We start from the raw sequence: 12,815 nt of genomic DNA, 5'->3' as shown, positions 1-12,815 counted from the left end.
GCAGGGGAACTAAAATAGTTTTGTGTATAGTGCATCAATCAAATTTGTGCGAAAACAAATCCTTGAAAGACAGCAATTAGTCATAAGTCTATCTTCCATAGACCTTTAATTTGAATACAGTCAATAGAAGACATTGCAGGACAGGCAGTATAATAGCTGGATTCCTAATACATGGGGCAGCACTTTTATTTAATCTGACACATGCCCTGAGAGGACTGACTCTTCCATCATTTTCAGCTGAATTTGAAATGACAAGTTTTTTTTGTAAATAAGGTCTGGATCTTACGGGTTGTATCTTAGTGTAGGAATAGTTCTAGGTTGTGTCTAATTTGTTCTAGGATGAATCTCGTTAGTTTGGATTGGCTGTTATGGCTGTACATTTCAGTGGAATATGTTGAATTGCAGGTACAGGTTTCTGCATTTATGCCGATTTAGCAAAGGAACAATGAACAATTCAGTGGTTTGTGGGAGCACTTTGCCACACACCAGCTGTTGGGCAACGCATACCACTGTGCCACCCTGCATATTTTGTCTTGGTAGAAAATACAAACACATCCTCCTGCACAAGATATGCAAAATATGTATTTTATATAGGATGCATATGTCGATCAAAAGACAAAAATAACATAAACAGCAATAAATATTTTATAATCACAAAGCTAACTTTCAGTCATGGTGGACTTCTTAGAATTAATTTAGGTTAGCAAGTCTAGAACTATATGCTAATTGTGTTTGTGAAACTAACCCCTGTGAGACATCCGAGAGTAAGAGAACTGTTCCACCAGAACTGGAGTTGCAAAAAACTGAGAGCAAAGTGCAAGTGCACTCCTCTTGCAACAGTGTGACAAGATACACAAGCCTGATAATATCATATCACCTATTCAGCTATACCTGAGCTGTTTCCACAGGAAGAGCAAAAAGACTGGCCTGTGGCCATTCCTAGTCAAGTTGAGATGAATGGGCCAAATGGCCTTCATTTGTTCATGACCTTTCTTAAGTTCTTACACTGCAGGTGTCTCGTGCGATCACCATGGGTGGTTACAGGTTCGATGGAGTTATACAGTAACATCAGAAAACATTCGAGCAACATTATAAAAATGCTAACCTTTATCATATTTAGCATGTTTATGGTATTCTGTAATCTCAAGGCACCTACAGTATAACAAACAACGAGATGTACACATTTAAATACAAACAGTTAATCAAAACTAAAAGATAGTGTATAAAAAGAGTTTTAAGGTAGGATGTGATGACTTGCAAGATCCAATATGAGCTGGGAGATGGATCCAGAGTGTTGGAGCACCAGAGCAGAAAGCCTGGTCTCCCAGTGTTCACATCCTCTTTGTAGAAGTCTAGAGTCTGAAGAGAGCAAGCAATGTGTATGTATTATAGGGAGTAGAGTAGAGAGAATAGAGGAGTTTATTGCCATATGTACATTGGACAGCAATATGTACATTGTAATTCTTATTTGCGATGATCTCTCGGGACACGCACAGTACAACAGACAACACCACACAATGTAGACAGTACATTACAAACATAATAAATAATAGTAATTTATTATTAATAACATTTAGAACAATAAATATGTTTGCAGGAACATAAATAAGTAGTCGTGGAAGAAAAACATGGTAGACCATGCAAAAAGTGCATATTGCAGAAGTGAATTGAGTCTGAGGATTTGTACTTAGCTGTGTGGGTACTGCAGTTACCACTACCAGTTACCATTTCGCAGATGTAGAAGGTGCTTAAGGTGCTTGGCTGTTTTTTAAAAATTTTATTCTGAAATACAGTATAAGAAACCTAAAGAGGTAATGTGTTTGTGCGAGTGAGTTCTGTATATACTGGAACCTGTTAAAAACGTTTGCCAATATATTTGTATACAATAACATGCACTGCATTACAGTGAAGCCTGGAAAAAAACATGCAGGTACAGTGTTAGCTACCATCCATTAAAGATTGATTTAGAACACCTTTTATTGCTATTCATCACTTATCTTTGTTATACCTGAGAACGTACAAATCTTTATTTTAATTGTACCCTTAAGAGGTACAGGAATTGGCAAAACCCGGAAAACAATGAACATTTTAATTTGCACGCATACATTCCACACAGTACATTCATTAAAAGGTGTTGGATTACTGAACTAAATAGCTGCTTGCATAATACTGTTCTGTTTAATTCTTTCAATGCACAAATTGTGCATTCCAGAAGGAGAAAGAAGTCCTGCCCATGGATTGTGTCTCACAAGTTCGACACCGAAAGTCACAGGTGAGCTCACTGGCTGGGTTGTTAACAAATTAGCTCTACGCAGCACCTGGAAGCACTGCATGTAAGTATTAAATCTTGTCTCCTTTTATCAAACAGGGTACATGGTGCTTTTGCAGTGTAATTCCAGATGTAGACTGTGCACTCTTCAGTAACAGCATGTGGGTTCATTTGCTGAAACAAAGTCTCTGCTCCTGAAGATTTACAGTATCTGTTTTTCGTCTTTGTAGCTTCAGTCTCGTCCTTCTTTAAAAGTATTCAGAGTGATGTTTTAGAATTGAAGTTTCTGTTAAAATCAGTCATTAAGTCCTTTCTGATGCTTTAAAATGAGGCTTTATACAGGAACTCCACTCCACTCCCGATATACTGTAATCAGAGGCATTGTTGTCAGTATGGCCAAAATGTATGCGTTTTTTTAAAAAGGATTTAAACTTTTTCATGATCATATTTAAATACAGGAATACTATCAAAAAGAACTATCAAAAGAATCTGTATTTGTGAAGTAAAATTTTTTAAAAAGTTACAGACAAAATTATTTGGCAAAAGAGTTCCCTATATCATTTATCTTTTTGAAGTTTGGGAATTCAGCACTTACAATATGTTTCTCAATATCTATGAATAAAATTAATGACAATATGGCTATAATAAACAAAGTTTAATATACAAAGTATATTAAATCAAATTAATTACTTATGAGTAACAGCTTTTCAAATAAAGGCCTTTTATTAATTTGTTAGTATTATTTTTAACAAGAAAAACATATATACAGTAGCATAAGGCTTACTAACCTCTCTGACAGAGCAAAACTAATCCACATATTTTTTAATAAAGGAAATAAATCTTCTATTACTTTTCCAAAGCAAAGCATATTATAAAAAATTAAAGAAGTACCTAAAACAGGCCATTTTTATACATATTTATACCGGTGTTGAATTCCTTCTAGAAAGAATGAGTAGAAAAATCATTTTGTCATCTTTTTAGGAACATGTTTTCTAAAGGTTTCTGCAGTTTCTGTTTGCAAAACATATTGCCTGGGACATTTAGCTGTGTCTGGGAATGCCAGAACTTTATAATTATCCTAGGAAGGGTGCGATTTTAAACATGTTACTCGTACTGTAGGCCCCATTGGCTTCTGCTATGCAAGGCAGACGTATTTAAAACCGAGAACAGAAGGCCTTTCTACACAAAGATTTGTGGGAGTGTGGAAGATGTTACCATGACTTCTTTCAAGAAAACATCTAGATAAGCTCCTCAGATTTTAGCTCAAATTAGCTACCAATTACCAAAAGAACTAAATGGGACAAGTGTGCTCTCATTTGTAAGCTTTGTTATGTACTTAAGTAATTGAAAAGAATAATCACCTTTTCTGCTCTTTGCAGCAAGAGCCATGGTGAACAAAACAGAACTGGACTTGCTTCTCTGGCACTTCCTGGAGCAACACAGAAACTACACGAAGCAGGACAGAGATGGGCGCTTCAGTATCTGGAACACCATGTACGTGGTCGTCATCGTTGGGATTTTCTTTGGCTTTGTCTTCTTTTCTCTGATGACCGAAAACTTCTCTGAGAACATCAACACGGAGGTGCTGGGGTACTACGAATACTCCAAAAACCTCCAGAAGAAGGGTTTCTTCACAAAGACGAGGCAGATACCTTCCCTGGTCATTGAAAACAGAGCCATTTCCAGCACAAGCAAAACCACTGTGCAAGAGAACAGCTCCACCGTCACGAGCACCAGGACACTTGAGGAGCTGTCCGTCACTCAGGTGTAGATCTCGGGGAAGAACCAACCTGGCTCATGCCAATGAACCCCACTCAAGAGATGTGGACTGACTACAGATCCTGAGTTACCCTATGTCTTTCTATGTCTTGATCATTCACATAAGAACTACTTACATATTTCCTTATGGTTACGTAAAATAATGATTAACAGTCTTAGTATTTGTGTTTTAGTGAAATTTTCTTATGATGCCTATAATTAAATATTGTAATTACTGGAGCTAGAGGTGCAACCAAGCATTTTCTTGTTTTCTGTTAGAGTATGTCTTTTTATAGTGTGCACATATTCATTATACAGTAGTGTATGTCATGACATATATGATATGTATATAGTAAAGTGCTGCATATGAATCCAATAAAATAAAAAGAGGTAATTCCAGGAGACTTCTGGTGGAAAATTACTCCTGTGGAGATATTTCAATGTGTTTTCCCTGTATGCAGTAATGCCTTCTTCTTGGATAGACACAGAGGTTTGAAGCTTCCATTACTGTATTATCTCTTGCCAATTGCCAATATGGAAAAATATTTTCTAAAATATCTTGTGGTTTGAATTGTGAAAGCAACTGTCACTTGAAAGAGCTGAAATGCAAGATCTGCTCACCCTTGTTTTTATCAGGCCAGAAAGGGAGCTGTGATCTTCGATCATTGGCTGCCTTGTTCAGTTGTTACCATCGATGTGAGGAATGAAATCTCAGCATCCAGTCAGGCACACCCATGCTGAGCTCCACCTGAAAACCGGTCAGACTGAAACTTTTCATCCTGTCACTATTGTTTCTGCTTGGTTATTCATAAATAAGGTAAAAAATTAACTCTTAAAATAAAAATCCTCTAAGAATAGGTGCAGTGTTAAAGATTTATGAAAAGACTCTAATTTATTGTAAGGATCTAAAAGAAGAATACAGTTGCAGGCCATCTTTGTGATGCACAGAAATGTTATTCCTATTAATTTCTCATCCGATTTTCGGAAGTATGTTCTTTGTTTTTACTGTCCATGTTTTACTCCTGTATATACTGAAGGTGTAGGACTACAGACAGTAAACAGCTGAATGTTAGGAATACATTTTTTGTCTAGTGATAAAAATTATTCAAGTTTCCAAACTTTCTATGTAATGCAAATATGCTGCAATATCCAGTGTGGGAAGGCTGCTTATTCCAGGTAATAGTAGAGACAACCAAGGATCTCTCCTTAGAGCACAGGATGCAGGACAACATGTACATCACTTACATCTTCCAGACAATATGGGGAAGCAATAAAAAGGGGTACTGTATATGCATTGGTAGGATGTATCGTTAAAAGTGCACAATTTAAATCATGGGATGTTAGATTAAAATTGTACAATGCACTATAAGACGTCATTATGAATACTGCACACAATTGTGGTCACCGTGATAAAGAAAAAACAATGTTGCTCCATAATCAGTCCAGAGAAGAGCGACTAGATACATCCTTAAGTGCTTAAGAGAATGTTCTACACTGACCAGTGTTTCCTAATAATGCCCCCAGTGAAAGCAAACAGCTTAGGTCTGGGGACAGAGCCTTGAGGGACTCCAAATGTGATAAATATGAACATGCCTCATTTATTTCAGTTTACTGGATCTGTTTAAAGTCAACCCAATGGACTTTTTTTAAATGAACATTGGACACAAACACAAACCAGATGACATGAGTGGATACTACTTGGAAGTTCTTTTTAAAACCAAGAACAGGAGGCATTTCTTCATGCAAAGGGTTGTGGGAGTCTGGAACAAGCTAACTAGCCATGTCTTTAGACTTGATGCTGTGGCTTCGTTCGAGAAAAAGCTGGATGAGACCTTTGGATCAATTAGCAACAATCAAACGGGACAGGTAGTCTGAATGGTCTCCTCTTATTTGTAACTAGCTCTTAACACTCTGGATTGAACATCACTCCAATACAGTGTGCAGACACACATACACTCTTAGAGACACCATTTTCCCCAATAAGCATATGTTTGGTACCAGATCCTGGAGATAGCCCATGTGGGCAAACCACACACAGAAGGTGCCCCTGTCCAGTCGTATTGAATATGCAGCCCAATCTTTTGGGCTGCAGCATCACTAACTGTTACACTCAACATTAAAGCTGATGTTTCTACATCTCTGAAAAATATAATATGGCATTTATATTAAAAGCCTGCACATCCTGTGCTCATTTAGATCTTGAAAGACCATACTTTTACCTCTGTATAACATAAAACAAACACAATGAAAGAAATTATTAGGAAAAGATTCATGTTTTGTATGTTTTGAGTCACCTTGTACAATAAAACACATTATGATTGAAGCACCGAAGAGGATCAACCACACAGAGGTTATTGTGAATATTCTCCTATCTCGCTTCCTGCTGGCTTTGTTATCCATCTTAATGTATGTACCAATGAGCGGAGTTTTGATCTTAATGTTGGGATTTTATGAGAAAAATTGATTAGTTTTGGATAGCAATCTCTTTTCCATTACAGTTCTAGCATTGTCTCAGATGGTTATTAAGAAGTCTGATGCTTAGCCAATCAATCAGGCCCTAGTAAAAGAGCTGGTTTTTTAACAACCTCACATGTGGGTAGAGGGATCCTCATCGCGTTTTCCCGTTTGAAGAAGACAGTTACACTTGAGTCACAGAAGCAATAATGAACACGTCCATAGCTGGGGTGCAGAGTTGTATTCACATTCACAAAAGCACCATGCTTCGTCAATTACGGAATGCTTTGCAAACCAAGGGCTTTAAATTACATTTTATTCATTCATCATGAAACATGCATTCATTTATTTCAGGGATGGTTTATTTTTAGTTTCATTTTTGCTAACTTAAAATGAATGCAATGCAAACACTAGAGACTACTGGACATGCCTTGCAAGTGTGTTTTGGGTTCGATATTCTGAACCTTTGACTTTATTGTGCAAGGAACAGCAAGCTGGATTAAAACTCTGGAGCACTGCCAGTCTTCAGAGGGCCATGACTGGAGGTGACAATCAGAGAGCACGAATGCGAAGGAGAGCCACTGAGCTTTTAGAAAGGAATAGGAGTAGTATTGTAAAAGTGTAACCAGTGATACTTTTGAGAAAACATACATTTCAAAAGTGACAGCACCAGTTATTTTGTTAAAATGAAGTTCGACCTGTTTCATTGTTAATTAAAAATTGTTTACAGTTGTCTACGAACTGGAACTCAGCCAAAACTGGTGACCTATTTCAGATTCTCAGCACTTGCATTTCTTTCTGCAATGATAAAAATTGTAATTCAGTGCAGAAGGGGCACCACATTTTTAATGTCTCTTTTTTTCATTGCCCCAAGAGAGTTTAAGTGGTGCAAAAGACTGAGCCTGCAAACCGATTCATACCGAACGTCCCTGTTTTTTAAGGGTTTGAAAGAAACTCAACAGTGTTTCATCTCACTGAACAATAACAGTGATGTGATCAAATTCAAACAAACCACAACATAGTCTGTAGTCTGAAGGGGCGTTTGGTACAGCAGCATATTCAAATCCCATGGAAGAGCAAAAACAGATCTGAGACAAGACATCTCATTATGGTAGCCGTTGAGATGTAACCATGGGTATAGACAGCACATACAGTAGAGTGTGCGACTTCTGTAAGCCTGGGGCTGCTCAGGTGCCGAACTGTGCAGGAGCACGACCCCTGCTGTAAACAAGAAGTGACACAGCAGCTGTGTCGTAAGGGCTGGGGGGGGTCTGTACAGCCACAATGTAAAATAAGATAAGGCTGCCACCTGGTGACACAACAGGGAATGAAAAGTCCAAAATGTATGAAATTGTACGTGTGTACCTTCTCAACATTTAACTGTCAAACGTGCAGCATGGACCTCAGTTTTCTTTAAAGATAAATTGCATGTATAGGTTAACATGTGCTCCATTTGAACAAATGTAATAGTTTTCTCTGGAGTTTTGAAGTGTAAAAGTAGTACTGCCTACTGTACTGTATATGCCTTGTGAGCTTCAGAACAGTATAGTGTTGAGTGCAAGTATAGTACGTGTTAATAGTCACTTTCCATTAGATTTAATTTACACGGTTTCCTTCTTTTTGTATACTGCACTATGTGAACTTATATGCTTTGCTATCAACTTCAGTATTTCACTGCTTCATTTGTCTTTGAGCTATCATAGAGTAGGACTGTGGGCAGAAATTAATGTTGAAGATAGCCACATCAACAATGAAATAGATCTCATTCTGAAGTTGATGTGCACATGATTCCAAGATGGTGAATAGAACAACCTTCAATGGATCATTCTAACGAGCAGCAACACAGGTACAGCAATTCGTAGTGGTAAATACATGCTGGAAATAATTTGCATTTGTGTCTTTATTTGGCAAAAACGTTTTTTCAAAAAGCATGACTGGGATGCCAGAACTTAGTAAGACATTTTTAATGCAAACAGCAACAGAAATCAGCTTGTTACATTTAGTTTAGTTACAGGAACAAATTGTCTACCATAACAGTGATGTATTTTTTAATGCTAATTATGCTCTAAGTGACCTGGATCAGCCAGTTACTCTCTTAATTGAATCGATTGAACATCTCCTCCCAGTTTCTCAGGTGCTGCTGATTTAAGAAGCCCTGGAGAACCTGCGGACACTCTGGCTCTCCACGACCAGCACTCCTGATCTGTAAATCATTCCATGTATCGATCGATTCTCTTTCTTTGCTCTTATTTTATTTATGCAAGAGGTTCAGTGTGAATAGGATTCTTCGTAGGACTTTGCGTTGGGGTTCTTGTGCACGTAGTTATCGATGATCAGAATCTGGCTCTTCACCTTGGCTGTCCAGTCCTCCTCGATATATTTGTGGTAAGGGTCGTCGGAGTGCTCCCTTCTCTTGGACTTCACAGTGCTCACCAGGATGGCCACGATAATGAAGGCGAACATTCCGATCATCACCATCAGGTACCAGATGACGTTGTCGAAGTTCTCCTCTGCCAAGATCTTGTCCAGGGCCTTGGCAGCATGGGTCTGATTCCTGCTCCAGCTGTTCAGAACCTTCGTCAGGGAGTCCTCCAGGGTCTTGGTGAGGTTGGCAATGGCTGCCATTGCCAGAGGCCGAACTGGGAACAAGTGAACGAGAACGTGAATGCAAAAGGAATAGAACCTGTGCTGAATATGGAGGTGCCTGGCCCTGCTCCCACAGGGCTGACCTAACAGGTTTCATCCATCTGGGATCAAAGTGAAGATGAGCAAAGTACATTCTGCAATTTGGTAATTAAGGGTTCAGGCAGAATAGAGACCTGGAGAGTGCAGCTACTGAGGAGCTGAGCTAAACACTGAAATTATGAACTGAGAGATGTTGTTAAAAGTAGATATTTAAACTCACCTTCGTACTAATAGTGTAATCTGGCCAATCAGCCCTCAAAACAGGGCTACTCCACCTGTGGTCCTGCTTATACACAGATAAGGAAAATTCTGCGACAACCAGCTAGACTCTTCTTTTATAGGAACAAGTAATAGGTTTATTCCATGCTGAAAAAAAACACAACGTTTCGGCTGTGGAGCCTTCTTCAGAATGGAGAGCTATGGAAACATCTATTCATTTAATTTAAAGTATATATCGTCATCACATCACTTAACATCGCTTTCAATTGCCACTTTTCCAATTCAGGGTCATGGTGGCCCAGCGCCTGTCACAGGAAGCACTGGACTCAAGGTGGAATACTCCCTGGACAGGATGCCAATTTAATAATTAATAATTGCTTACACTTATATAGCGCTTTTCTGGACACTCCACTCAAAGCGCTTTACAGGTAATGGGGACTCCCCTCCACCACGACCAATGTGCAGCATCCACCTGGATGATGCAATGGCAGCCATAATGCACCAGAACACTCACCACACATCAGCAATTAAAGTATACATTATATCGTGAAGCAGTGAACACGTTTATACAGCATGAGAAGGCAGTTGGTGGCGGAGACTCTTAGGAACTACGTTCAGCAGAAGTCAATGTGGACTGATCTGCAGTCCTTGGCCACCTGACCATCTGGTGGAAGACAATTGGTCGGATGACATTTAAAACCAGGAAGCTGAGGCTTCCAAGGGGCCGCTGGACTTTCCTGGCTAAAAAGCTGGAAGAGCTTCTGTTATGTGACTAGTGAGGAGCTTGTTAGTTTTGGTCTGCTCAAGGGGAAGTGTAGAGCTACAGACAAACCTGAGTACCAAGTGATGTCCATCTAAGTCATCCGGTCAAGAGTCCCACTCACCATCAGAAGGGCATTCCTATTTTTTTATCTTCCCAGAGGGTGCAAAAATGACATTAGGGGACCTTCTGGTGGCAGCACTAGAAACAGTACAAGGCACCTCTCACACTCCTGTACAGATTCTGGACAGTGTGTGTTGCTGCTCCACCATCACTGTTAAATATTCATTGTCTTAGGGTTTGTGCTCACTGTGGCTGAAACTAGTGTTAACTTTGAACTTGTGAATTCATAATTCATGACTAAGGTCATTCAGGATACAGTCATGCTAACGTACACATACTGTTTAAATATCTTTTAAATCATAGCTTTTCCAAACTTAGTCTATATCCTGTATTTTATGTCATTCACAAACTGTTTGTGATATCTGTAGACTCCTCTTTCCTGTGCTAGAGAACCATTCCTGTTAAAAATCTTAGAAAAGCTATTTTCACAGATGAAGACAAAAACATTATGTTGCATAAAGATTTCAAAAACAGCTTTGTGAGCAATTATAATAATTCATACATCCCTGGGAATACAGAGAAACCAGAGGGGTTTAAAGGTACATTCAAACTAGAATACAAGAAAAAAGAAAGTGAGCCAATGCCTTTGTTGTTTACATTATTGCTAAATCAACATCAGAATGACAACTTAACAGACATGCATGAAGTTCATAGGTTGCATTGTATTATTATTCTCTTTACAGGTGTCTATTTAAGTCTGTTATCTTGAATCATATCACAATGTTTTTCACTACTGATCCAAAAAATGATTAGGAGGTCCACTTCAACCTCTCAGCAGTAGTAACTTTTTAATTAGAATACCAGTTACAGAAGCTTTTTAGTAAGATTGAAACACCCACAAAAAGATGATAAAGATGATACCGAAAACAAATTAAAACGTGCTTTTCCTAAAGCACTCTTGAGCCCTGTCTTCAAACAGAGAGGACATGGTTAAACTTCAATACAAATACAAGTCAATGATATACACAGGCTTCCAATAGGGACCAGGAACTCTAAAAACACACCATTTTAATACAACCCCCCTAGTTATTTCTGTAAAACAGTAAAACAATCAATGAACTCAAGACAGAATATGTTAAAAAGCCACTTTGGCGGCCCCTAGTGGCAGCCCTGTTGTTAACACACCCCTTCAGTACCAGTCTAGGGGCACTTGGCCACACGGTAGAGTAATAGTTTTGGTAAAGACTTCAAACAATTTCACTGTGACTAATTTAGCAAGTGACTTGTTATATTAATTAGTTCAGAGATTGCTTGGGAACAATCTTACGACTCTTCAGCCCTAAGGAAACGGCATTCTCTTAACTGAACAGAAAACCCATCAACGTCTCGTGTTCTCAACCTTTAGAAGTAAATAACCAACTCTCCAGGTGTCTGTTTAAAATAATGGGCAATTCAGTCACTATTCATTATAAATCTTAACAATATTACCAGTTACTTGCATGCCTTCAGAAATCAGGACATACGTCTAGCAAATTCCTGAATAATCCCTAAATAAGGAATTTGTAGCTATTATTTCCACATATACTCTTTTTATTTAATTTTATGGTCATGTTTTCTGGGATGGAAATACATGTGTACACAGTAGGTTTCCAGGTTCATAATTAACTGGATCCAGTCTGTAAATACTGCCATACCACTGAAGCACTGAAAGCACCTTACCACACAAAAGCCTGACCTTGAGGTAGTTAAAGTCACTGAGAAATGACTGTAAACCGTTATTGTTTGCTTCTCGTCTTTTGTTTCAGAAGAAACTGAAAGAGGATAAAGACATAAAAATTAACTGTTTTTAAGCACATACAGTACAGTGATTCAAGAAATATTAGTCGTACTTTTTAGTATTAAAAGTTCTGACTGTTGTTTTAGTGCAACACTCACTTTTTTTCCATTTATTGCATTTAAATAGGACTGTGCAATCTCTGATTTTATATTTCACTGACAAAAACAATTCGTTTGAAAGGTGAAACCACTCTGCAAATACAACATTTGAACAAGCATAGACAGTACAGACTTCACTAAGTTGTATTTTTTAAGTTCAAAGACATCAAGTGATATTATCTCGAACTTCAGACACCGAATTTCGATATAGGTCGCCTGTAAGTGTCACTGACTGTGAGCTGTTCTTTCCCAGCCGAACACTGAATATAGCACTCAGAAGTATTTATTGAAAATATGTGTCATTCAACTTACTCTGTCAGTGACAGAACCAGGAATCACAGCCAGTCTGCCTTGAAGACTTGGTGTAAAATGAGTAGTTATTGTTTGACCAGTTACAGTACCTAAAAACGTTAGAACAAACACTCCCCTCAGATTATTTGTTCTGTTTTTTTTGGTATTTAATTTAATCTTGTGTTTGTTCAAATACCACACAGAATGATAAAAAGTGGTGTTATCTGACTCTGAATTCTTCCCCTCCATCACCCCCACCTCCTCGTCTGGGCTGGGGAAGGAGTTAGTAACTTTGTAGAAAGCAAAATTGGCACCAATGCATTTTTCAAGGTTGTCTGTAGGATCTCTGTTCAGCTGACTCGCTGAGCATGAAATGCATTG

At 38.4% G+C, this 12,815-nt stretch overlaps 2 protein-coding genes across 2 annotated transcripts; one reads left to right on the top strand and one right to left on the bottom strand.

Moving 5' to 3' along the window:
• Window positions 1–53: 53 nt before the first annotated feature.
• Window positions 54–4,420, top strand: LOC148835939 (uncharacterized). Its single transcript, XM_088914742.1, has 2 exons — window positions 54–2,272; window positions 3,649–4,420. Exons 1-2 carry the CDS (start codon window positions 2,191–2,193, stop codon window positions 4,038–4,040), a joined length of 474 nt encoding a protein of 157 aa, XP_088770868.1. The 5' UTR covers window positions 54–2,190; the 3' UTR covers window positions 4,041–4,420.
• A 4,013-nt stretch (window positions 4,421–8,433) lies between these two features.
• LOC148835938 (potassium voltage-gated channel subfamily E member 2-like) lies at window positions 8,434–12,514 on the bottom strand. The gene is made up of 2 exons (XM_088912825.1): window positions 12,456–12,514; window positions 8,434–9,120 (listed from the first exon to the last, which is right to left on the bottom strand). Exon 2 carries the CDS (start codon window positions 9,104–9,106, stop codon window positions 8,750–8,752), a length of 357 nt encoding a protein of 118 aa, XP_088768951.1. The 5' UTR covers window positions 9,107–9,120; window positions 12,456–12,514; the 3' UTR covers window positions 8,434–8,749.
• Window positions 12,515–12,815: the final 301 nt, after the last annotated feature.

This window comes from Atractosteus spatula, chromosome 4 (genome assembly GCF_055471065.1).
Source record: "Atractosteus spatula isolate fAtrSpa1 chromosome 4, fAtrSpa1.hap1, whole genome shotgun sequence".
NCBI classification, from domain to species: domain Eukaryota; kingdom Metazoa; phylum Chordata; class Actinopteri; order Semionotiformes; family Lepisosteidae; genus Atractosteus; species Atractosteus spatula.
Note: the sequence above shows the minus strand (reverse complement) of the source record. Positions and strands in the feature narration are given on the sequence as shown.

Bases quoted from the DNA above. Each gene is read 5' to 3' on its own strand.
- LOC148835939 (XM_088914742.1), top strand. From the start codon at position 2,191: ATGCACAAATTGTGCATTCCAGAAGGAGAAAGAAGTCCTGCCCATGGA. The intron at 2,273-3,648 runs GTGAGCTCACTG...TGCTCTTTGCAG, and splicing joins TTCGACACCGAAAGTCACAG to CAAGAGCCATGGTGAACAAA.
- LOC148835938 (XM_088912825.1), bottom strand. From the start codon at position 9,106: ATGGCAGCCATTGCCAACCTCACCAAGACCCTGGAGGACTCCCTGACG.